Below are 27,063 nucleotides of genomic sequence, written 5' to 3'. Positions count from 1 at the left end.
GAATCTTTTTATCTTTTTTTTAAGTTGATGCTGAGTGACGACGTGCATTTTATTTTTTATTTTTAAATTTTAATATAATTAACGTTTTTTAAAATTTTTTAAATTCAACTACATATATTGCAAATTCCGACCCCTACATCTTATCCTTTATTTCTTTCTTGGCCCACAAAAAAATCGAAGAGACTTGATTTGAAGATTCAGTGGTCCGATTTGAAAAAAATATGCATCAGTGACCTAATTGGAACACTTTTGAAAGTTCATTACTATTCTATAAGATTTTCCCATATATATAGATAAGGGGTGGATCATGTGGTATGTTAAGGTTCTCTTATTTAAAAACATATATTTTAAGTTCAAACAATTGTATAAACATATTATAATTTGTGAAATGAAGCATGTGTAAACTGAAATACTTTAGGAAGAGGAGAAGAATATGGCATGCTTCATGATGTATCTTGCATGCTTTTCATACTTTGACTACATTTTTTGTTTTTATAGCCTTTTGTTTTGGAAAGGAGAAATTGGAATCAAACTTGTACTTTACCAAATATTTATGGCTTATGCCTTTTCCTTTTCATAGAAGTTATTTATAATGTTGTTTGTAAAAAAGATATGTATTTATTGTTCATAAAAGAACGACGACAACCACATTTGATAAAATCCTACAAAAGTCAAGTAGAGTCTTTCGAGGGTCAGATGTATGCGAATCATACATTTATCAGAGATAGCTTCTAGAAATACCTTTTACTTAACCCGTTCATCACAAGTCTTATCCTGCATTTCTAGAAAGTCTTATCCACAACCATGTCCTCAGATAGGTGTAAGTTTATCAAATCCTACTTAATCCGCTCATCACAAGTCAAGTTGGGTCTTCCTCTATTCCTCGTCCCCCTCCAAAGTGATGGCTTCTGTGACTCTAACTGGCATCATCGTCTATCTCATCTTCACATGCTCAACCCATCTCAATCTCTTACTCCCTTATCTTATGATCTTATCCAACATACTAGTCACCCGAGTCTTTTCCAAGAAAACCTCATTTCTTTCAGAGCCAGCCTTGTGTGCCCACACTATTAGAGAATATTATATAATATATTATTAGAGTTGGAGTATTATATTGCTACCATAGTTAGAAGATTGTATTTGATTATGTTTCCTTGTATATATATAGTTGATCAATAATAAATTACACCTCACAGGGTTTTCATTATTCTATACACACATCCATCTTAGCATTCTCATCTCTGTAGCCTCAAGCTTACGAGTCTGTGTCGGTCCAACAATCTGTTTCATATAACATAGTCTGTTGAATTGCAACGCTATAGAATTTCCCCCTTTATGTTACTAGGGAGTTTTCTGTAACACATTACCCTCCATGGCTGCTCTCCACCTATACAAACCTATTTGGATGTGATGAGCTACATCACTATCCATATCCCTATCGTTCTGAACAAATGATCACTATTTGCTACTTATAAATCTAAGTACAATTGAAAGTATGAAGAGGAATGAACAAATTCCTCTCGGGCTTTATTTTAATAAATGTGAGTTCTTCGATTTTGGGCTAAAGTTTGACATTTAAAAAATCATGCCGGGTTCACTCTGTCGTCTATATGTTAACTTTTTCGATTTTTAGTTTTGCTAATAATATACTTCATTAAAGTAATTTAATCTTTTAATGAGGTAAGTACTCTTTATAATACAATACTATATAATGGAACCTCAAAGAACAGATACAAACTAACTCTTAACAAACTCATATAATATACAATAAAAGAATAAAAATGGCCTGCATACACACTACACATGATTCTAATTAATACTATTAGTATTACTTGAATACAGTGTTCATATTTGACTGAATTTTTGTCAAATATATAGAACACTTTATTATATTATAGATGCCAACCTTATCCCACATGTATTGTAAGATTATACTTTTCATTTTATAATATACATTATACATTTATCTTAATATAAAGCATTGTTATTATATTATACATGCCAACATTTTCCACATGTATTGTAAGACCATATTGTAAAATATAATCTAAATATTATACAATACAACCTCATAAGTTATAATACTATTAACTTTAGAAACAAAAATAATGATGAAGACAAAGACAAAGATAAAAGACGGTAATTTATACATCACGAGTTGTTGCCCATATACTAATTTTCAAAAGATATGCTAAACATACATCTTACAAAGTAAAAAAAAACTTTTGACAAAACAATCAAGATGTGCTAAAAAATGAATTTTGTGACAACTGACGACAAAGGAATCTCATGATAATAAAAATGGATAAGTTGAAATGCAAATGCAACCATATTTCTCCTAATGATGTTAACATGAGACTCCAAATACTCAGCCATTGTTGTTTCCTTAATTCATCAACTCTATCCTCCTGTTTTTTAAGAACAAAAACAATAACTTGACATTAAAAACTTTAGATGCTTGCAAATAAACCAGACCCATAAAACTCAACCAGTTAACGGTTCTAAAGTTTTTTAACTGTGTGATAACCCCAATTCTCACAGATTTAATGAGAATGAGTTCATTATATCATCGTCATCATCATCATCATCATCATCGTACTCGGTATATCCCACCAATAGCAATGCTATGGTAGGGTCTGAGGAGGGTAAGATGTAGACAACCTTACCTCTACCCCATAGGGATAGAGAGGCTGCTTCCGATGAGACCCCCGGCTCGATAGTAGTTTTGCATCAAGCCTTGGACATAAGGCACATAGCACTCAATCATCGGGACACCGGCTGATTGATGCATGTGCCCTTGTCTTTCGGCTATCAACGCCACCACATGATGCCTGATTAACCTTCCCCCACTTTTAACGTTATTTTCACGAGATTAGTAAAATAACGTCAAAATTAGTGCAATTTTACTTTTGCCCACCCGAGAGTTCACACATATATACATTATATGCGTGCACCGCCAGCAGGGCAATATAATGAAATAAATCATAATATTGTAACTATAAGGTAGCGTTTGGTATAATGAGTTCATTATATGCTCCATACAAAGTGAATAGTGAAATAAATCATATATTGTAACTATAAGGTAGCGTTTGGTACGCAGGAACGGAGGGCGGAATGGAATGATCCATTGTGAGGGAACGGAGAAAAGTGTGTTTGGTTGACCAAAGGAATGGAATGACTCATTACCTAGTCCATTCCATTCCCTCTAAAACACCTCAATTTCATTCCATCCATACCCCATGTTTTTTTTTCATTCCATTCCCTCTTTTACCCTACATCACCTTCACCACCCTTCCACCACCATCAACACCCACCACCACCGCTGCACGCCACCAACCACCACCACCGTTACCGCCACCATCGCCACCAACCATCGCCATCAGTGCCAAGCGCCCGCCACCGCCACCTGCCCGCTGCCACCATCAACCGTCGCCCCCCGCCCCTCACCACCACCACCCGCCAACCACTACCCATCGTCACCGCTGCCCACCACCCCCAAACCACCACCACCACCCATCTCCAACTACCATCACCACCCGCTACCACCAACTACCATCACCGTCCACCAACGTCACGACCGCCACCTACCTCCCACCACCACTGCCACTACTACCATTTTAATTTTATTTTTCTCTTTCTTTCCTACCTAAACAACGCAAAGTCATCATTAATTTCATTTCCATGTGGTAACCAAACATTTCATTGGAATGGTAATAACCCATTCCATTACCACGTTCATTCCATTCCTTCGTCCATTCCATTACCTCATACCAAACAGACCCTAAGTGATAGAAACCTTACTTGGGCCCATGAGCTAAGTCGAGCTAAATCCTAACAAAACAGTATTAACTTATAACTATATTTAACACCTTTACTCAGGTTAGGTTATAGATAAAAAAAAGTTATGCACATGACCACAACCTACTCAACTATAACATCATGATCATGTTGCATCTTGAACAAGTATAGAACGGGAATCTGAAACTTATAAAAGAATCAGAGCAGCAATTAGCTGGAAAAAGACCGCGATCTCAAACTGGAACACAAGTATGAAACTTAAAACAGGAAACCAGGTCAAGAGCAGAAACTGAAATCCGAAACAAGAGAACAAATCCAAATAAGAAAGAGAAGCAGGAATCCGAACCAAGAGTAAGTAATCAAGACAGGAACATTGGGACAAGAATAGAAAACAAGCCGCGAGCTGTTTCCGCTTGCATGATGAGTCCAAGCCAGGACAAAACCAGTGGACCCTGATCATAAGCAGGATGAATTGGTAAGCCCACGGGCGCCACAAAGGGCATCGAGAGACTGCTCCGTGACACTTAGCTCTGATACCATATAAAGGTAAATGGTAAATTAAATTTGTACACGGTAATTAGAACAGAGGGCGAACCCTCAATATATACAAGTGATAAACCAGAAACCCACCCTGGAGAAACCTAACTTTGAGCTTGTTGGCTACATAACACTAAACCCTAACAATACGATACTAGATCACTATATTTAACACAAACAAATAGCGTCACCAAATTTGCAAGGTAGACACTCAGTGCTGATATATAATTCATTGACGAAGTGTTGCTTCTCACGGTTAAGCATAGGCACCTTACCATGATGCATCTAACACACAACCAAATTCCAACTTCAATGCATCACTATGAACCATAACGTTCTTGGTTCCTTTGGGTAAAGAAAACACGGATATTCTCAACCTTTGTTTCAAACTTTGAGACACATTACCTTGTCTTGTGTTCAAGTCTACAATAATTTCACTCCTCCCTATCCAATTCGTCAACAGAAAAGCTATTTTCAAGATATATTAGATAAATCTTCTATAGTATCCAACTAACCCCAAGAAGCTTTTATTCATGAATGGGGTCGTTACCCATTCCAATTCAACACAACTTCAAGTTTAGGCAAGCCTACTTGTAAGTCGGACAACTTATGCACACCTTTGCACATCAATGTGTGTCCCAAAATCTAGACTTCCTGAAGCCAAAAGTCGTACTTTTGAGAATTTGACAAGCAACTAACTTTATATCAAGCACTTCTTGTGAGTATTGTTTACGTTCTTCTTCACTCTTCATGTAGAATATAAATTTAATGATGAACACTATTACTAAATTGTCACCATGCCTTTCAATGTTCCCACATGAACCAAAACATTTCTAGAGTCAACTTAACTCATCAACCCAAATGGATCGCATCAAACCCGTCTATCCTCGTAATCTCACCATCCACAACTTTAACATGCAACCACCAAATCCCTATTTCACTAACACAAGAATACTATTAGTCATCTATACTCTTAAGACCTCATGCAACCACCAAATCCACTATGTCACTAACACAAGGATACTATTAGTTATTTCTACTCTTAAGACCTCATCTAGTAGCCCATTCGCATGTAAATCAAAATGTTTGCAAAATTTGGTAGATACAAATGAATAATTCACGTGAACAATACAACTAGCAAGTAGAGATTTGACTAAGAACATACCTCTAAGCTAATCGGCGACTCTAGCCTCCCTATTGGCAATCATCTTGAAAGCACAACATTTATTTCTTGGGAGGGCCTTTTTTCGCTGAGGCCCCACTACCCTTGCCTTTTTTCTCATGCTTCGGACCATTGGGGCAAAGCGAGTGTATGTGCCCCGCCTCACCACAACCATAGCAGAGACGAGGTTTGCTTGTGCATTCCTTGCCTATGTGACCCGGCTGCCCGCATATATAGCAGTTTTTGAAGCTATAGCACTCACCATAGTGATTTTGTTTGCACTTGATACAAAACCTTTTCTCTTGATTCTTATTCGCCTCTGCACTTTCCTTATTTTTGGAGGGTTCACGTTTGAACTTCTTCTTCACCACCGGTTCCTCATCTTCAACGACCAGCGCTTTCTCCCTTTTAGCATACAAACATATAGAAAATAATTATACATATTCTTTAGTAAACAAATATATATGTTATGAAAATAACAATAGTTTTTTTTAAATAAATGCAAACAAAATTTAGCTGACAAGACTGAATTTAGTCCCTACCTCTATCTATGGGCGTGCAAAAAAATCCAAATCCGAACCCGTATCCAAATTCCGAACCTGAAACATTCGAAATTCGAAAATCTAAATTTTTGGATTCAGATTTGAATAGTGTTTTTTTAAAAATTTCAGATAATTCCGATATCTGAATATAATAAATATTAATTAGTTTATTAAAAGTTTGCCTCAAAATCAAACCTAAATCCTTAATTCTTGTTCGCTCCCGATGTCAGCCTCTCACACCTTCACTTCACTAATTGAGAATTGAGATGCCATAAAAAACAAAGGGGGAATAGCTGGAACCGACTTGCAGAAGCTTTTTTGGTGGGCTTCTTATTCATTATTGAGGAACCGGTGGGTTTAGATCGTTTATGGTCTGGATATTGGGTGAATGCACGAGAGTCAAAGAATCTGAACCATATGTGGCTTGAGAGATATCTCAAATCTACAATGATCCTGATGTCTTGTTGTCATTTTATCAGTTCACTTGTTGTCTTCCTTATCTTCTCGTTATCTCAGCAGGTAACCGTTTATTGACACATGCAATTTGTAAAACTAATTATGTTTGGGTCTGTTTGAAATGTGTTTGGAAACTGTTTTTTCGACTTTCTTTTTTCCTTTTTTTACAATTTGGGTATCTGTTTCAATATGCGAATCTGTATCCGAAATTTGGATATTGAAATCTACTATCCGAAAATCAAGATAGCCAAATTTGAACACCCCCACTTCTACCTAGAATGCTCAAGTTATAGATAGCAATTACCTATACCTTCATTGTTTATCCGTAAAAAAACAGCATCGCGGTAATGAACTAATGAAAATTTTTAACTCCGAACTTTTTAAAAACAATAAGATGTTATAACTAATACAAGGTATTTCAAAATGACCAGCAAAGGCATATAATGTTGTAGTTACCTTAAAACAGCAACATCTTGCTCCTCCCTATGTGACAGTAGTCGATATGGAGAATGCGCGCTATTAACCGATAGTTGAGATGGAACATGAGCACTATTGGGCGGTAGTTGAGATGAAAAAACAGCACTATCAGGTGGTAGTTGAGATGAAGAATAATAACTACTAGGCGGTTTTTGAGATGAAATATGAGCACTGCCATGAGGTAGTTTAGAAGGATAAGCAGCACTATCGGGCAGTAGTTGAGATGAATAACGAGCACCATTTGGCGATGGTTGAGATGGAAAACGAGCACCATCAGGCGGTGCTTGAGATGAAACACGAGCATCATCATCAGACGGCAGTTTAAATGGAAAATGAGCAAAGTGTATTCGCAAGGATGGTGAATCAGGTTTCTTGTTGTCAAACTTGTAACCTGCATAGCATCCCATACACTAAAATATTAACTTCTCAACATTAGCTACCAATTACCAAAACAATTAACATTTAAAGAAGAAAATTCAACAAATTCTAAGTTTAAGTTTAGTAGATTGGCCAAACCTTGAAGGGCTTCCATAGCAGTCAAAGCGCGATTGGCATCTGTAAACTCAACAAAGCACAAAACCATGGGTTTATCTGCACTCTGCAATTGACGATAATAACGTAAATATCCAACACTATCAAAGCTGATCATGATTATTAATTAAGGATTAAAAAGCAGATTGCATTTATACACAATTCTAAATTTCTAACAATAATCCCATAATCATAAAATATTGGAAAAGATCCTAAAATTTTCTAACTTCCAAAGAGGACATGTAGTATTTCAAACTGTCAAAACAGACATGATGTATTGAAATTTGTGAACCTAACATCAAAAAGGAAAGGCTGCATTCTGCACTAATCATTTATTCAGCTAAAAAAGGCATGATCAAAGATGGAAAGAAGACATTAGGTTCCAAAATTACAGATCAGCCCAGAAAAACCAAATTGATGTTCTTAAACTGAGTAAGAATGAAAACCCATGTGTGCCAACATTCATCTGAAGTAAATCTCTCATTCAGTTGCACCGAATTGTAACCAATATCTCTTACATCATAGTAATATTCGGGTTTTAAACAACATACATCGTAGTAATGTGCTAATAATACTTTAAACTGCAACTTAAATACAGATATCATATCTAGGGAACAAATTATATGTGCATATGTTATGCACTTCCAACTTGAGGACAAGAATGCACCTTATATACAGATATTCTTTTAGCAATTTAATTGTGTGAAATGTAATTGCATTTGTTTTTATCACGTACCTTCTAATTATAAGCGCAATTATCAAAAAAAAAATAACTGTGTTTTACTTCTTCACAATTTGTTTGTTGCAATTGCCACAAAATCCTCTTTATGTGGGCTTTATGTAATGGTATCTTAGACATTTGATTAATAGTCAAAACAATACTATTGGACTATGTACAAGTAGAGACTATGTAAGAAAATAGCATAAGAAGACCAAAACCCTGCAAACTTCAAGATTGCTTTACACATAATAAATCACTTGATCACCTAAAAATCCATGCACAAACTTATACGCCTCATAACATGTCTCTTTTGTCTACATTTCTTTTCACTTTTTCCTTGTTTACTCTTAGTAGGGGATTTTCATGTTAACAAGGGCCATATGCATGTATTCGAATTTAATTTATCTGCTACCAACTGTTTGTTTTAAAATTATAAGGGCTTTGACATTCTATACCCATGCGGCTTACTTCAACAAGCATGCTTTCCTTTTTGAAAAAAATACTTTTTAAGGGTTATCTTTATGCATTATAGTATAAAAGGAAAAACTAAACTAATAATATAAACAAAACGCTGTTACCAATCATAAGAATAAAGTAAAGACAAATATATATAAAAGTATAAAACTATCAATCTTACATGTCTTGGCTCCTTGTGTACAAGTCTAATTTCTTTAAAGCCAGGGAAAGGACGGAACAGATCTTTTGCCAGGTGTCAAGGAGCAACTTCCAAGTCAATAACTTCATTAGACAATATATACACATGCGCATCATTTATCTGATATTAACTGTAAGCATTAAAGTTCAAATTAATTGCAACTTCATTTTCACTCTCTAGACAATCAATTGACAGATAACGGACACGCATACGCAATCCGTTGATCTAAAACACTTTTTTTCTCAATAAGAAGTCTCAAATATGATTATTAAAACTACATAAGATCAACAACAATCTAAAAAGGATACGAGATACTTCTCTTCGGGAACAGTCAGACGGGAGTGCATCCACAAATAAAACATTAAATTCCCAACCAACATCAGCCTTCGTCAAGGAATCGGGCCTGTCATTTAATATGCTGGAAATCCCAGGCCCACTTCCATGTATAATATCTCTTCTTCCAACTAAATACGGATCTTCATAAGTAGACGGGTAGCCATTAGAAGCAGGCTCGGGGCAAGCACCAACGCTCGTTCCCAGTATCTTTAAATAGAAGTATCCAAAAGCAAACATGTCATTAGCTAATATATCAACAAAAAGAATCATGTGTAATTCTTAGTTCTTACATCTTTTTGTATAAGAGATGAGCTACTCAGGTCAGTATGAGAGGTCCGCCATTGTTGAGATGGTAATGTCGATGAATCAGATGGTGTATAACCAGTATAGGTTGCTGTCACAGAAAGAATGGACTTGATTTACAAAATCTTGTATAAAAACATAATGCAACATATTTTAGCATGTTTCCTAAGGTTTTCACATAATTCCGTCTTACAACTTCAAATTTCCATAACAGTAAAAAATATATGAAATAATGAACCCTAGATCGCTCGACAAACTAGAATCCCCAAAACTCCATCGACTGTAATACTCTACACAAACACACGAGACAAAGTACTTGATAACAAAATCAATCTTACGTGTTTCACGAATAAACTGAAACTTAGGTCCAAAACTGATTAATTCTTTTCACTAAGCTTCATTGACTGTTATTCTGTTAATCAAAATTGACTCGAAAACCTTAAGAATACAATAACTCCGGTTTTACAATATAATCGATTAAATAGACTTCATTATTTAAAAATAATAATAATAAATTAATGCACCATATGTTATAAGCTGCTCAAAAAACTCGAGGCTCAAAGCTCGTGGCTCGTTCGATAAAGCTCGAATAAAACTAGCTATAAAAATTTGATTTGAAACATCCTGGAGCTGATTTGGATCATTTTTGTAACCGAGCCAAAATCGACCCAGGCTCGGCTCGAGTCATGGCTCGACTCGTTGGCTCGATCTTAACTTCAAAATCGAGCTAGAGCCTAGCTAAGTTGCCTCGTTTAATTTCGAGCCCGAGCTCGAAACCACCCTGGCTCGAATCGGGCTCGACTCGTGAACAGTCATGTATGTTAATACCTTTCCTAGGGTTTTCACATAATTCAGTTTCACAACTTCAAATTTCCATAACACATATGAGCCCTAGATTGTCTTAACAAACAATAATCCCCAAAACATCATCAATTAAAACCTAGGTCAACTCAATGACACAATTGCATAACTATTTACACTAACTAATTAGCAATCATTCACTAATACACAAAACTGACTCAAAACCCTAACAATAGACGTAATTCCGGTAACGGAGCATAATTAGGTTAATTACAGAGGCGATAATTGAAAAATTAAACAGTAATTATGAAATTATGCCGCGTTTATTGATGAATTTGAAGGTGTACGGATGGATAATGGATAATGGATACCTCTGTCAGATGAAGCTCCGTATCGCCAATACTGTTCCCCCATTGATAACTGCTGCTTCTGGTTGGTTGGTTATTGTTCAGAGGCTTTTTATGAAACTCGAAAGTTATGTGTTTAGTGTTTACTGTTTAGTTTGGGTTCGGTTTGAAACGATTCGGTTTTCGGTTATGTTATTGTTAAAGTGGGTTGTGTTACGTTTTTTTTTTTGTTATTTTTGGAAAAGTTTGAATTGTTGGTACGTTTTGATGATGATGATGATTATTGTTAGGTATGTTTATTGTTACTTTTAGTGGATGTTGTCGGAGAGAGTATTAATACGTCACGTGATAGTATTTCAGTTGTTTTGCCAAAAAAAAAAATGCAAGTTATTGTGATATTATTCGTCAAATTTGAACACTAACTTCAAAGTTTTTATTTTTCTGGTGAGATATATTTAGACCACCCATTATGGGCTACAAAGAGGCGACGCGGGAGGAAACACCGATGGGGGGCTATTTCGGGGGGGCTACATCACAATGAAGGGGTGACACGGGGGGATGGTGGGGCCTGCATCTCTCTCTCTCTCTCATACACAAGCATGCATATATATGTATATATATAACGGGGGCAACAAAGGAGCGACAAACCATAGTGGAGCGTTATGGAGAGGGACTTTTAAGCTCCGTTTTTTACGTGCCAATGACGTGGAGGGGCAAATAGGACAGCTTAGGGCACTTCGATTGATAGCATTACGTGCAATTAGGCGTGTGACAATAATCATTTCACCAACAAATACGAGCCGTCATGCTATTATTCATCTGATTTGAATAGCGACTTCATGGGTTTCCTTAAAATAACTTCATGCGATTAATTCGAACGAAAGTGCTAAGACGTTTGGTTGATAAGTTTACAAAATAATTTGGAATGTTTAAAAAACTAAAAGACACAATCGCCCTTTGAAGTAACCCATTTCTTAGTCATGTTGGAAGCAAGCATATCAAGTTCTCAACAATTTGATCAAGGATTTCTTTTTATATATATTTATGTAAATCTAAATAATATGCCCAAATCCATTAAAAGGTTAATTCAGATTACATCGAAACAGAAGGCAAACGGGCAACAAGCTGCGCCACTACCCGTTTTTGAATTGCAAAACCCAATCTGTTAAATAATAGATTCCTTTTTATTTATTTACGTATGTTTAAATTTATTTGCAAAATTCCCACAAAACGTTTAAATTATAACTAGAGATATCCAACCCGCACGTTGCGGCTGGGACATAGCGGGAATTTGATCAATATCGGTTCGTTCATTACGTCAGGCAAATACGATACCGACACTCCCTGTAGCAACCGAAAGAGAAACCCAAAAAATAGAAAGTCGTAATATGCACAAAAGGATAGACATGTTCGGTTCGGTTCGGTTTTTCTCTATTATTTAACTAAATAAAATTTAATGATTTATTTAACTAAACAATTAGCTAGAAGCCCAAGGCAATACAAGGAAAAGGAACAAATTAAAACTGAAAGCAACAACTACAAAGGAATATTAACAAGCCTTGTGAGAGATTTAACCATAGTGTTAAATTTAACGAACTGAAATTTATGAGCATATTTTAATATATGTATCAACATGTGACATGTGACCACATATATATGTATACAACCTTGACGTATAATGCATGCATGACCATTGGACTCAAGACGGCCTTCTTTTAGAGAATGGCAACTTTCGGAAGAGCTTTATTAGCCCGATGGTGTGCCCCGCAACTAGAAGAGTCGCTAAGCCATACCATAGCAACACGATACCAAATACTACATTCATAAATGTGCGTGACTCAGGTTTTGGTGTCAAAACCAATATAGAAATCAAATAAGTGAACGACATAGAGGCGGTAGCAACCCACATAATAATCATCAGAACCCACATGAAAATCCGATGCTTCAAAAAGGGTAATCCACTGATGAGCAATAAGATAATGCTAAAAGTCGAAACAAAACCCACCGTGTTGCAAACTAGGAAAATATGGTATAAATTCGGATGGTTGCGTACCATGACCACATATCCGGCCTTATGGGGTGAACCCGTGGTTGAGTCATCTTGCCAAACGCCGCTGGGGGGATTAGTGCCTGCTTGAAAGGCCATGGTTGCTATTAATGATGCCACGACCATCAAAGTGTTTCTCTTCTTATCTAACCAATCATCATTGTTCTTCAAGTAGCCAAACCCCATTTTGCTCCTGAAATTTTGAGGGATTTGTGTCAACAAACTTTCATTTTCGGCATCAACCACTCCTGCTCGCATTAGTGCCCGAATGATTTGTTGATCTTTCACATCTCTCGGACCTTTAGCCAATATATCCATCAAGGTCTCCCCATTCGTGTTTGATGCATTCACTTCTATTGTTGTATTCGATAGCAAGAAGTTTATGGTCTAACAAATGTTCAAGATAGGATCAATTAGTCATATTCACTACAGGAAATCAAACTATTCCACACTTAATAAATGTACAATTTGTTTTTTTTTTCAGATACAAAAGAACTGCAAAACACTGTATTGATGAATAATATTTTCTATACACGTAATGAATAACTAAAAATAGATAATGATTTATATAGCTAGAGATTACAACTAGTGATAAAGATAATACGTCAATCATCATCGTACTCAGTATGCCCCACCAATAGCAAAGCTATGGTAGAGTCTGAGGATGGTAAGATGTAGACGACCTTACCTCTACCCTGTAGGAATAGAGATGCTGCTTCCAGTGAGACTCCGGCTCGATAATAGTTTTGCATCAAGCCTTGGGCGTAAGACACATAACACTCAACCATAGGGACACCGGCCGATTGGTGCATGTACCCTTGTCTTTTGGCTATTAACGCCACCACATGATGCCTGATTAATCTTCCGCCACTTTTAACGTTATTTTCACGAGATTAGTAAAATAACGTCAAAATTAGTGCAATTTCACTTTTGTCCACCCGAGGGTTCACACATATATACAATATATGTACCAACCAACGATAATACGTCAATAATTATCGTAATATTAAACCAGAGACAGGATAATATAACAAATTAACAGAATTAAAATAATTGATCAATCAAATAATAAAAACTATAACAGATAATAAACTTGGCTAACACATACCTCAATCTGTTTATCAGCAACAGCTAGGTGTAGTATAGTATTCCCATGAGCGTCTTTAGTGTTTACAAACTCATGATCACCCACAATCTCCACTAAAATCTTCAAAACCTCAAGTTGGTTATACTTCACACATAAATTCAAAATAGTCTCCTGCTGCACCATGGCTCTAGCTGCATGAGGTTGAGCTTGCACAAGCACTTTCACAACTTCACACCGTCCTTTAACGGCTGCAACATGAAGCGCGTTCCTCCCATCGCGGTCATGTGCACCGCATGTCTCAGGGTTAATCGCTAACAACGCCTTAACAATATCCACATGGCCTTTAGCTGATGCTATATGAAGCGGCAAGCGTCTTTGTGAATCGCATTCCATGCAAAGTTTCGGCTTTCGGGTTAATATCTCGTTGACAAAGTCTATGTGTCCAAGCATAGATGCAACATGTAGAGGCATGTCATCTTGTTGGTTTAGGGAAACTTTATCAAGAATCAGTGGATCTTTTTGAAGCAACATTTGCAAGACTGTTGGATTGCCTTCCACCGACGCTGCATAAAGAAGTGTCTCCATCCTCTCCATGTTTCTCAAATGCACAAAACCTAAATTAGCTCACAGAAAAAGATATATGCGTATGTGCGCTCGCGCGTATCAAACGAACCTATTAATATATCCCATGGGACATAGAAGCCATATTGGGATAATATGCTCTGAAATAAAAACCGTATTTCAAAGATTATGTGGTTGGGGGATTTAATGCGATGGAGCTTCGTTGAAAAAGTAAGTAGATAATGACGTTTACTTGATCTAAAGAAAATGCAATGCCGGCTTAATTATTATATTATCATTAATATTTTTAATGGCAAAGTAACGTATTCCTAAATGCTCCTAGAAATCACATCTACATGTAGCTTGTATTATTTGAACTCTTCACCTATAAATCAGTATGACATATTACCATTACCACTACACCATGTCCCTGGAAACAAATTCCATTGTGCTTAAAGTTGCACAAAACTATAAAGAATTCATTTAACGAATCAATACCTTATTTCATTTCATAGCAGAAATCAGTATTTAATTTGTTAGCCCAATGTCTTTATATGTGCTTTTAATTATGAGAAAAATACTGGAATAGACATTTAGACTGAAATTTTCTCTAAAACTTACATTAGTTTTTAGTCTATCAAAATTTAGCCATATATGATTTTAGAGCAGAAAAGCGGTGGCTAAGCATTAGGAGTAGTGATGAGCACTTGGTACCAAGTACCAGTACCGTATCAATAGGTTTGGTACGTTATTAGGTATACCCGTTTTTTTTAAAATTTGGTATCGGTATTTCCAGTACTGTTACCAAAATGATACCGATACCATATAGAGATGAACCCTTTTGGATGTCCACTTTTTCAAAAATTTGGTATCCCTAGTGTATCGATCCGATCTTGTTCTTGTGATCCTGGAATTTTTTTCCAGTGGATTCACTCGTTTTAGATGCTCTAATTTGGATATAAAAATTTTCGGGTCGGTTCGACGGTTCAGCTTGGGTCGGGTAAGGTTCATCACACAATAGAAAAACGTAGTAAAAAAAACATCTTTAGAAACTAAAAAATAAAAATAAAATCATGTTGCTACCTCTTGGCAAACTTTAACAAGTTTAGTTTATTAATTATATACACTAAAATTGTGGCTAACCATTGCGATTGCATCTCTGAACCAGTGGTAATGACCCCATACTAATAAGGTCGCAGTGTGCATTTCTAAAGTTATATACAAACTAAATTACGCAGTAATGATTTAAATCGTATATAATTATCATTGCAGATTTGCAGCTATATATTTTTAAAAAAATGAAAACACGCTACAGAAGAGGTTAGAACCCAGGTTCTTACAGTTATAAAGCAAAGACTAAACCAACAGAGCATTTGATCTTTTTGTTTATGGGTTCACTCTACATTTATTTATGGGTTCACTGTAGCTTTTTATATAAACGTTCAGTTGGAAGTAATTTCGGACTCTAAGTCACAAGTCGGTGAACTTGAGGGACCAATGTTGATAAGCTGGTCATAGTTGGTTATATTTCCTTATTAGATTAATACAATTAGGAAACATAATCTAATTAGAAAATATAACCAACTATGACCAGGTTATCAACATTGGTCCCTCAAGTTCACCGACTTGTGACTTAGAGTGCGAAATTACTTCCAACAATCACCCCATAATTTCCGACTCGAAATAGGTGAACCTTTGTCTTCAAACTTGTCTTCTTCACATGTCTGATTCGAACCATGATCTTGACCTTCTTGGCTTTCACAACCATCTTGGTCTTGATCTCCCCGGAACTTCTCTTGATCCATGACTGTGTTCTTTCGGCTCTCCCGAACTCGACAACCTCTATGACCCTGTCCCCGACCATTCACTCGGTCGTATGAACTCGTATAACCACTCCTTTGGCTACGATTCCAGTAATCTAATCGAGCGAACATCAATCTTCCTTGATCATCTCTTGTTCCCGAATCAAAGCACGAGCACATCTTTCAAATCAAAATCTTGTTCTAAACATAACTCGTTTAACCCGAATAAAAACACTAACTCTGAATTGAACCTACTCGTTCAACTCAAATAAAATAGAATCACCGGCCAAACCAAAAACTAAAAGACCTGTTAGGTTTCTTGAATTCGAAGTCAACACCAAAGACAAAAAAAGGTCTTCGTAAGCTTCTTCAATTCCCAAGAATGACTGTAGCCTCCAAAATCTTGCACTCTGACTCTGTGATTATTAATATTCTCAATCACAAAAAATAATTCCTTGCAATCAACTGTGACGGTGATGATATTAAGTTATAATGAATTAATGCTACCAACAAGATCCAACAGCAACAAGGTGACCCCTTCTAGTCAATCACAGCTTTGTTCGACGTCTTGAGTCTTCGGTCTCCTAATCGATCACAACTTTGATCGATAAACACCAAGAGCGCAACCGCTCTGATACCAATTCAAGTCCCGGAACGATAATCAAACACGAACTAACGAATAACTCTCGTTTATATTAATTAGAAAATATAACTCAAAAAACTGATTACAACTCTCAAACCCTAACTCGGTTTGACTCTTGATGAACCCTAACTCGGTTACATCTAGATGAACCCTAACTCGGTTACATCTCTAGATGAACCCTAACTCGGTTGCATCTCACATGTGCATTCTATAATGTCTGGTTTATATAGACTAACCTAACTTGCTAGCCAAGACATTACTTATTAGCCCAGATCGAATTGACGTTCTACTAAAAATCGGAAATTCAGTGGGTTCACATGGACCCGGTACCTATAAGGTAGATCCGCCCCTAATCCTGCTTACTGTTTTGGTTTAGTATTTGCACCTAAACTCGAAGAATCCAAACAGTCAAACAAGTCCTAAACAGCAAAGTCACCAACAATCATTGACCGAACAATCAAATTCTCAAACTTAAGCATTCACCTCTGAATAAGAACCGCAGTGATCCATCCAAGGCTCTTCGTATCAAAGATTCTACACCAAATTATTGTTCTTGATGTGCCCCTCACAGGTAATATATTTCTATATGTAGATAGTACTGGGTCTGATTCGAATTGGTTATGGAATGTGATCATGGTGCACCAGGGCTAATTCCGTCGGATCTAACGGAAACCATTTTACGGAATTTTTAGCCTATCCCGATGCGTCACATTGCTTGATAATCTGTCGGATCTGATGTTCTAAGGATTTGGCCGACTGATAAGCCAGAAAAACCGTCGGAGGAGAAGATAGTCGGCTCCAATGGAAACTAAAATGATGTCTTTCTGATACAGGATTACCAACAAAAGTGACCAATGATGTCTTTCAATACAAACTGGAAATTAAACAAAATCAACATGTAAAACGAAGGGTATGGTTTCATTTTACCATCAGCATAGATAATGGCCATTTTGTTACATGAGTCTACCAAATACTCGTAGAAATGGGGTGGTAGAACCGTCCAACACATATTCTTCCAACCCAACCGTGTATGTGCTAAAGATTAATAAAATTTAATAAAAAAAATTAAGAAACTATCATCAAAATGTATTAGTTTCCGTTACCTTGGCGGACAAGTATCCATTACACGCATAACCTAACAAGGTGCCCCAGAAACGTTTGTCAAGCTTTAATTGTTGAAAAAAGATGGCAGAATAACAAAACGGAGAGTCACCACTATTATAAAACTCTTCGGCATTAACAGACCAATTGTCTGACACGTCGTCTGGAATAGCCCATTCCCTTTTTGGTGGTCGTTCGGAAACGCAAGTTTCTTCAACGGGCCTTCAATCCACGGAAGATGACGACTCAGAGTTGTTTTTTGGGCGCCTCCACTTATGCAGGACCCACGCTGATGTCTTTGGTGGCGGCTGAGAATTGTACTCGTCCGACATGTGTTCTTGTAGAAAAAATCATGGATGGAGATAAAAGAAAGGGATCCCTAAAAGAAAAGATAAAGAGGAAGATAAACTAACATGTAGATATATAAAAATAATAATGAAACCGACGAGATTTTTAAATTTCCGACGGAGTAAAAGACAGTCGGATCCGACTATTCAGCCATTGTTTCCGTCGGAGCTGACTGTCTTCTCCTCCGACGGTTCTTCTGGCTTATTGGTCGGTCAATTCCTTAGAACGTCGGATCCGACGGATTATCAAGCAATGTGGCGCGTCGGGATAGGCTAAAAATTCCGTCGGAATAGCAATGGTTTCCGTCAGATCCGATGGAATAGTCTGGCTAGTTTGGGAATTAGTTTTGGTCAGCGGCTATAACCGGAAAACCTTGGTCAAAAGTCAATAAGCCAATAAGCATTTTTCAAACTCAATCCCAAACATGCTCTTAATCTAATTAACGTGGATCGTGATGCCATGATGCAATCTATGTGTAAGAGGGACAATTTCATCAACTCCTTTACCAGTTGAATCAATATGTATGTCTTGTTTACCTGATCTTGATAAGAGAAAAGCAGTGTAGATAGTTTGTTATTTACCGCTTGATAAAGATATGTAGCAATACCAACCCTTTATATTGTTAGTTTCCCTTTGAACAGCTAACACACACCGTATATTGTTAGTTAAGAGGCAGATTTAACAGTTTGAGTCGTGACTTGCTCGTTGACTGTGGAGCAGACCTAGATGATCTTTTTTGTGAACTATTTCCAAATGTTTCTTGGCTACTTCTGTTATTCAACTTATTCCCTAATAATGGACCGATAAATTCTCCCAAATATTCATTCCTCATATATATTCATGATCGATTATGATGATAATGAAAAGCTTTTGTTTTGTGATCAAGATCAAAGATTTCTTCAAGCCGGTAATCATGAAATGCGATAATTATTCTGCCCTTCTCTTTTCTTGATGCCACCATTTGAACAAGAACTAAATACCCTTTTCCCGAAAAAGAAAGCGGCTTTAACTATATAGGCAGTTATTTCCCTTCTACATGAATCCCATTTAGGGACTGGCTCAAATACTCACTTGCTCTTCAGACAACAACCTGCTTCCACAAATCTCATTAGTTCATGGTCAGCTTTTGGTACGCGGCTCAAAGTATTCGAGGGTTAAACCATTGGATATTTTACAAACTCAAGAATGACACAATCTTGAATCTGGCTTGCACAAATTGAACCTTCTTTTCTTGCTCCACGGTTTGTGAGAACCGGAACTCATACTGATGAAGCAGTCCATCATATTAGACACTGTGAGCACATGAGCCGGATGGCTTAGGCTAGCACACTTCTACATTTGTTTCTTTAAACCTTTGTTGATGATTGTTTTAGTAGTTATAAGGAGCTCCCATTGATATATGATGTTTGAAGTCATGGCTAGAGATGTAATCATCTTATGGTGGGATTGTGGGAAACATGCAGTGCACCATTGCAATCTGATCCATTTCTTGTGGTGAGAAGTGATAGTTTTTATAAAATGAGAGGGGAATGCAGGGTACGAATCTTAACCAGCTTTCGTAGCTCAGATGGTTAGAGCACTCGTTTAGTAATTAGCGGGAGGTCTTGAGTTCAAATCTCAATGTTATGGCTCCTTTTGTAGCTATCTTAGATAGCCATTAGCAACCACATTTTAGTGCACTCCTATCCATTTCTTGTGATGGGAAGTGATAGTTTTATGGACTGAAAAAGATATGTAAGGGATGTATTCCAACTTGCTTTCATAGCTCAGTTGGTTAGCGCACCCGTTTAGTAAGCGGGAGGTCTTGAGTTCGACTCTCAATGAAACATTTTTTGGTGAGTGTTTTTTTTCTTATCTCAGATTCTCAATGACGAAAGCTGTTTTTTGGTAACATATATATTGTATAAATATTCATTTCACTAACCTGTTACTTGCTTTTACATTACATTCTGTATCATTGTGTTCTCTTAAACTGAAATGATCAAATCTAATGTTACTTTTTGCTACTTACAAGAGCACATATAATTCTTTTGTCATTTTCTTATATGATTTTCATCTTAATATATCTTGTAATATCAAAATTTATGCAATTAATATTGTTGAATGCTAAGGGTTCACTGGAGAAATCATCTTAGGTTTCCAGAAGCAAGGGATCTCATCAACAGGTTGCTTTGTGATGCGCATAGGTTGGGTACATGTGGGTCTGGCCAAATAAAGGTGCATGACTTGAGTCAAACAAATAAATGTGATTTTTAGGGTGATTAAATGATTATTCTTTTAATAATTATCTAATTATTGAGTTTTAATTGAGTTTTAGATAATTAATTTGATTGTTTGAAATGAAAGTATCTAATTACCCTTCTTTAACATCAATGCGTGTCTGCTTCAGTGCTTTGATGAGGTATTTGCATATAATTAACACATTAAAGCCCTTGTGCATGAAGTATCATTTTGGGAATGGTGTTTCTTGAACATCATATATACCTCTTGCATTAGTTTGCCAAATCTAAAATAATAGCTGTGAGATTATCCATATTCGAATCCCCAGGTGAATTCATGAAGGTAGCACTTAGCACATATATGTGAAATACAATGTTATACCTTGGAATCATCCTGCTAAGATGTCTCAAGTAAGTCTCAACAAACAAACAATTCTCACATAGATAATAGATTTGTTGTAAGTATTATTCTAAATAATGTCATAACTCATAACATATTTATAATATTGCATTTTCGGGAGAGTGTCTGCAATGTGTATTGTACCTTGCTTTTGTGATGTTTGTATAGTGCTTGTCATCTTGGTCATTTGCTTTGTTGCCAGGTGTCCCTGGTTTTGCTACGTGTTTGTTTATCTACAGTTTTCACGATTCCCTCTAGTTCTAACACAATTTGGGAGAGATTTTCTCACTGTTCACCATAAGATCTAGGAAAAACTTTCTGCCTAGTTATATATATATAGAGAGAGAGAGAGGGTAAGGTTAAAATGAAAACTCACTTAAGTTGTGAAAACCCGCGAAAACCCTATGTAACATCGTTTTTTTTTTCTATTACATGTAATATATGTTGTAACATTTAATACAAAACATCAAAACATCAAAAAAAAAAATGTTTTGCTATTTTTTAACATTTTTTTACCAATTTTTATATATGTTTTCAAGAGAGAGAAAAAGTTATATTTATATTTACGTTTTTTATTCACTTTAATTATAGACCACAAGATTTAAACATTAATTAAAAATATGTGGTTGAGAATGAGTTTCTAGAGTTTTCACAACTCAAGTAAACCTACTTGAGTTGTGAAAACTCTAGAAACTCATTCTCAACCACATATTTTTAATTAATGTTTAAATCTTGTGGTCTATAATTAAAGTGAATAAAAAACGTAAATATAAATATAACTTTTTCTCTCTCTTGAAAACATATATAAAAATTGGTAAAAAAATGTTAAAAAATAGCAAAACATTTTTTTTTTGATGTTTCGATGTTTTGTATTAAATGTTACAACATATATTACATGTAACAAGAAAAAAAATGATGTTACATAGGGTTTTCACAACTCAAATGAGTTTTCATTTATATATATATATATATATGAGAAGTATAGTTTGAAAACCCTTTTGAGTCGTGAAAACCCGTGAAAACCCTATGTAACATCGGTTTTTTTTTCTTTTTACATATGTAATATATGTTGTTACATTTAATACAAAATATCAAAAAATAAAAAAAAATTACGTATTTTTTTACATTTTTTTAACTTTTAAAGATATTTTTCAGGAGAGAAAAAATGTAAACATTTTTTATTAACTTTAATTATAGACTACAAGTTTCAAACTTTGATTAAAAACATGTGGTTAAGACTGGGTTTCTAAAGTTTTCACAACTCAAGTGGGTTTTATTTTAACCTAACCTTATTTATATAAGGGAGGGATAATTTAAGAACCTTATTGAGTTTTAAGAAATTAAGAACTTCATTATTGACTACGCATTTAATTAAATATATTAGAATATGTAGTTGAGATTAAATGTGATTAAAAAAATAAGTAGAAGATAGAATAAAGATGTACAATGATTACACTAATTTAAACGTTTGTTACAACTATGTAAAAAGTCGACTCGGTGCGTAAAAAATTCTATAATTTTTCGACGTACATGTAACCTACATATATTACATACATGTAAAAAAAATTCAAAAAAAATTGTTACATCGACTTCTTTCGAGTTCTTAAAACTCAAAGTGGTTCTCAAAAGAAATCAATCATATATATATATATATATATAGGGAAAGTATAAAATGAAAACTCACTTGAGTTATGAAAACCCTATGTAACATCGTTTTATTTTGTTTTTTTTACACATGTAATATATGCTGTTACATTTAATACAAAATATCAAAAAATCAAAAAAACATTTTTTTGCTATTTTTTAACATTTTTTTACTAATTATTATATATGTTTTCAGGAGAGAGAAAATGTTATATATATGTTTACATTTTTTATTAATTTTAATTGTGGACCACAAGATTTAAACTTTAATTAAAAACATGTGGTTGAGAATGGGTTTCTAGAGTTTTCACAACTCAAGTGGGTTTTTATTTTAACATAACCCTATATATATATATATATATATATATATATATATATATATATTCAAGCAATAAATCATTTTAGTGCAAGAAGTACGAAAAATCAATATAGGCCACAAGTTTTATTTGAAATCATAAAGATTTAAAAATAAATAAAAATAGTTTAATTGCAACCATAAATATCTTCTCTCCTTAATTAATACAACTAAAGAAACTATTAGTTTATCTTTTCAATTGACATAACTTTTCTTTTTAGAACGCATCAATTGATATAATTAATCAAACTAAAATAATTTAAAAAATATATAAATAATTCATCTTTTTTGTAACTTGTTTTTCTTCCCTCTTGATTTTTTATCATATACAAATATAATTTGTTCCTACACCAGAATTTCTTTCCCCCAAAACAATATTCTTTTAACTCAATGTATCAATTTCCATCAACATGTAATTTTCTTCAAAGCAATCAATATATAACTTTTCTCAATTAACATACATACATAAATTAACACATAGTTATATTGTGATGAAAAATATAATAAATAAATAAAATAAAAATCCTACACATGTTTATATTATAATATAACAAAAAATATACAACCTACAGTCAAACTATACTTGTTCTTAGCATAAGAAAATATATAATCTGCACAACAACATATAGCCTACACATGTAATTTAGTATCAACAGATATATATATATAGGCTACATGGAATAGGGGAAGTATAAAATGAAAACCCATTTGAGTTGTGAAAACCCGTGAAAACCCTATGTAACATCATTTTTTTTGTTACACACGTAATATGTGTTGTTACATTTAATACAAAATATCGAAAAATTAAAAAAAATATTTTTTTGCTATTTTTTAACATTTTTTTACTAATTTTTATATATGTTTTAAGGAGAGAGAAAATGTTATATATATATGTTTACATTTTTTATTAACTTTAATTGTTGACCACAACATTTAAACTTTAATTAAAAACATGTGGTTGAGAATGTGTTTCTAGAGTTTTCACAACTCAGGTGGGTTTTTATTTTAACCTAACCCACATGGAATATATATATATATATATATATATATATATATATATAAAAGGGTTTAAATAAGAATAAATAGTTTCTTAGGAATTGTAAGAATCAATAGATTTTTGACATTTGTCATTAAAACTTATGGTAAAAGAATAATTCTAGGAAACTATGTCGGTTTTTGTTAATTTTAAATCTCAACCATTGATTAACATGATCCAATAACTATGATTTATTCATAGTCTTCCTAGAAAACTATCTCTTTTTATTTTAACCCACCCCTATATATATATATATATATATATATATATTCTACACATGTGTTATATGTATTTTAAATATCAATAAAAATATACACCCTACACAAAAACATAAACCTACACTTATATTTAAGCATCAACAGTTATATATAACCTACACAAAAATGCACATAGCCTACACATGTGTTTTTAATGTTAACAAAAACATTTGAAAGTTGTGCTTTAAAATACACATGTGTAGGTTATATGCATTTACTGTACTTTATATAATTGTTGATGCTAAAATTCACATGCTTGTTAGATGTTTATGTGTACATTATATGTTTTTATACAAAAACACAAGTGTAGGTTATATGTTTTTGTAAATGTAGTATATTTTTATATATTTCTTGTATAAGTTGTATACTTTTGTTAACATTTAATGTCCACATGTAGGATATATTTAATTTTGTGTAGTTTATATAACTGTTGATTCTAAATTTCATAGGTAGACTGCATGTTTTTGTGTATGTTATACATTTTTTGTGCTAAAAATTTGTATAGGTTTGATTTGTGTAAGTTGTATATTATTGTTGATATTTAATGGGCACATGGATACTTTTTGTGTAGTTTATATAGCTGTTGATTCTAAATTTCATAAGTAGGTTGCATGAATTTGTGTATGTTATACGTTTTTTGTGCTAAAAATTTTGTATAGGGTTGATTTGTGTAAGTTGTATATTTATTATTGATATTTAATGGACACATGGATACTTTTTGTATTAGACATCGATCACAATGGCTTTCATAGGTATGTCAATAGAGAAAGAAAATATTTATTGATGACTATTAAAAAAAAAGTTACGCGTTGATGGATGCTGATAAATGAAGTTGGAAGAAATTGTTTTTAAATAGAAAGAAATTATAGTATTTGAATAAATTGTTTTTCTAACTTTATGTAGAATAAAATGAAGATTGAGGATAAAAAAAATTATAAAAATAAATTAAATATTTTTATCTTTTTAATTATTATAGTTTAATAGATAATTATAATTGTTTTATTTTTATATTTTTTTAAACTATTTTAGTTTGCTTAGTTATGTTGATTGAAAAGAGAAATTAATAGTTTTAATAGTTGTATTAATTAAAGTGAGAAATTATCAATGTTTGTAGTTAAAACTTTTTATTTATTTTTAAACATTTAAAACTTGTAATTAAATTAGTGTTCCATATTGATTTCCCGCACTAAAATGACTTCTCGAATGAACTTAAGCATATACATATATGGGTTATGATAAAATAACTTACTTGAGTTAAGAAAACTCTAAAACTCATTCTTAACTACATGTTTTTAATTAAAGTTTGAATCTTGTGTTTCACAATTAAAATTAATAAAAAAAGTGAAAGTAAAATTACATTTTCTCTCTCCTGAAAAATATGTTTAAAAGTTAAAAAATGTATAAAAATTACAAAACTAATTTTTTTCCGATGTGCTTGTATTAAATGTAACAACATATAATACATATGTAAAAAAAATAAAAAAAATATTACATAAGGTTTTCATCGGTTTTCTCAACTCAAACTGGTTTTCATTCTTTAGAGCATTACTTTAATTCACAACCCAACCCAACTCAACTCTTTAATAAAAAATTAATTTCGCTCTCTTCCTCCTACACAACCCAACCCAACCCAACCCAGCTTTTCACTTTTATTCACAACCCAACGCAACCCAAACCAATTATTTTAATACATATATCTTATTAGCTTTTAATTTATTTTATAAAATGTAGAAAATTAATAAAAATATATATTTTTCAAACAATATTATTTTAAGTATAAAAATCATTCAAAAAGATAATATCATAATTCTATTAAAAAAATCTTGAATATTTACAACTATTAAAAAAACAAAATTTTATATATAATAATATTAAAAAATACCTATTTTTAAAAGTGCTCCGCTTCTAATAAAATTGATATCGAAATATTCATAAAAATAAAATAAACAAGACTATGTTTTTAGATTTTTGAAATAAGTCAAATAATATAAATTATTAAATAAAACTCAAATTATATAAAAAGCAAATTGTTTGAAAGAAAGAAACAAAAGAATATTTAATTAAAAAAAGGGTTGCAACCTAGGTTGGGGTTGCAACCCAGGTTGTAGTGTGAACATGATTTAATCTTTTTCTTTATTACTTAAAAAGTGTCATGACCTTCTAAGAGGTCACCAATAAAAGTAATGGATTCTCCAAATTATGTGTGGGGGTTATTCATTTTTTAGAGATGGTTAAAAGTGGTTGTGAAAGGAGAAGAGAGAAAATATTAATGTTCATGGTTAAATCTGGAGAAACACACTAGTCATCTATATAATATTTTAATGTTTTTGAAAGTGATTGTGAGTGAATGAGAGAAAAATTGTAATAATAAAAGTATAAAAAATATTATTTAATTGAAAATGAGAGAGAAAAAATGATATTTTTAATATAATTATAGAGATGAAAATGGAAAATAGACCGAGAATGCTTTTACATGTCCTATATATAAAAGTTTATATTAGTGGTCCTTTTTTTAATACTCGCATAAGGTCTTCGGGACTCACTCATTCTTATAGACGTACCTCTACACATGGAAAAGTCTTATAATTAAACGACTTTAAACATAAATGAGATGATTAACCCATCAAAACCCAACGTACAATCATTTTCTTACATTTCTTTACTCTTCAAAGTCTTAACACTACATCGTGTGTTTAGTTAATTAAATACAATATTAGTTCTTTCTATATTTAGTTATGCAAATTAAAATAATATATTCTTTTTTTTGTTATTATACTTATGGTAACCTCAGGCATCATGTGGTGGCGTTGATAGCCGAAAGACAAGGGCACATGCACCAATCAGCCGGTGTCCCGATGATTGAGTGTTATGTGTCTTATGTCCAAGGCTTGATTCAA

The 27,063-nt window shown here is 33.7% G+C and overlaps 2 protein-coding genes across 3 annotated transcripts; both read right to left on the bottom strand.

Annotated features, from left to right (window-relative positions):
• Window positions 1-2,374: 2,374 nt before the first annotated feature.
• LOC143604512 (uncharacterized) lies at window positions 2,375-10,752 on the bottom strand. 2 transcript variants are annotated; one of them, XM_077080968.1, is made up of 8 exons: window positions 10,691-10,752; window positions 9,506-9,609; window positions 9,188-9,422; window positions 8,862-8,923; window positions 7,489-7,570; window positions 6,952-7,363; window positions 5,501-5,902; window positions 2,375-2,408 (listed from the first exon to the last, which is right to left on the bottom strand). In XM_077080968.1, exons 1-7 carry the CDS (start codon window positions 10,731-10,733, stop codon window positions 5,560-5,562), a joined length of 1,281 nt encoding a protein of 426 aa, XP_076937083.1. In that variant the 5' UTR covers window positions 10,734-10,752; the 3' UTR covers window positions 2,375-2,408; window positions 5,501-5,559. The 2 variants fall into 2 exon arrangements, with proteins under 2 accessions (XP_076937083.1, XP_076937084.1); XM_077080969.1 differs by lacking the exon at window positions 2,375-2,408 and adding an exon at window positions 5,133-5,315 and having other exon boundaries at window positions 5,385-5,902.
• A 1,602-nt stretch (window positions 10,753-12,354) lies between these two features.
• On the bottom strand, window positions 12,355-14,443 carry LOC143604514 (uncharacterized). The gene is made up of 2 exons (XM_077080970.1): window positions 13,822-14,443; window positions 12,355-13,100 (listed from the first exon to the last, which is right to left on the bottom strand). The coding sequence occupies exons 1-2, from the start codon at window positions 14,392-14,394 to the stop codon at window positions 12,366-12,368; spliced, it is 1,308 nt and encodes a 435-aa protein (XP_076937085.1). The 5' UTR covers window positions 14,395-14,443; the 3' UTR covers window positions 12,355-12,365.
• Between the last annotated feature and the right edge of the window lie 12,620 nt (window positions 14,444-27,063).

This window comes from Bidens hawaiensis, unplaced genomic scaffold (genome assembly GCF_021521415.1).
Source record: "Bidens hawaiensis isolate Kalapana, Puna unplaced genomic scaffold, B.hawaiensis_p1.1 tig00065419_1, whole genome shotgun sequence".
In the NCBI taxonomy this organism is placed as follows: domain Eukaryota; kingdom Viridiplantae; phylum Streptophyta; class Magnoliopsida; order Asterales; family Asteraceae; genus Bidens; species Bidens hawaiensis.
Note: the sequence above shows the minus strand (reverse complement) of the source record. Positions and strands in the feature narration are given on the sequence as shown.

What these genes read in the sequence shown, in the direction of transcription:
- LOC143604512 (XM_077080968.1), bottom strand. Translation starts at nt 10,733, where the DNA reads ATGGGGGAACAGTATTGGCGATACGGAGCTTCATCTGACAGAG. An exon ending in CATCTCTTATACAAAAAGAT is followed by an intron (nt 9,423 to 9,505) that starts GTAAGAACTAAG and finishes TTCTATTTAAAG; the next exon opens with ATACTGGGAACGAGCGTTGG. An exon ending in CAAGATGTTGCTGTTTTAAG is followed by an intron (nt 5,903 to 6,951) that starts GTAACTACAACA and finishes GTATGCTAAAAG; the next exon opens with GGAGAAAGCGCTGGTCGTTG.
- LOC143604514 (XM_077080970.1), bottom strand. Translation starts at nt 14,394, where the DNA reads ATGGAGAGGATGGAGACACTTCTTTATGCAGCGTCGGTGGAAGGCAAT. An exon ending in TTGCTGATAAACAGATTGAG is followed by an intron (nt 13,101 to 13,821) that starts GTATGTGTTAGC and finishes AACATTTGTTAG; the next exon opens with ACCATAAACTTCTTGCTATC.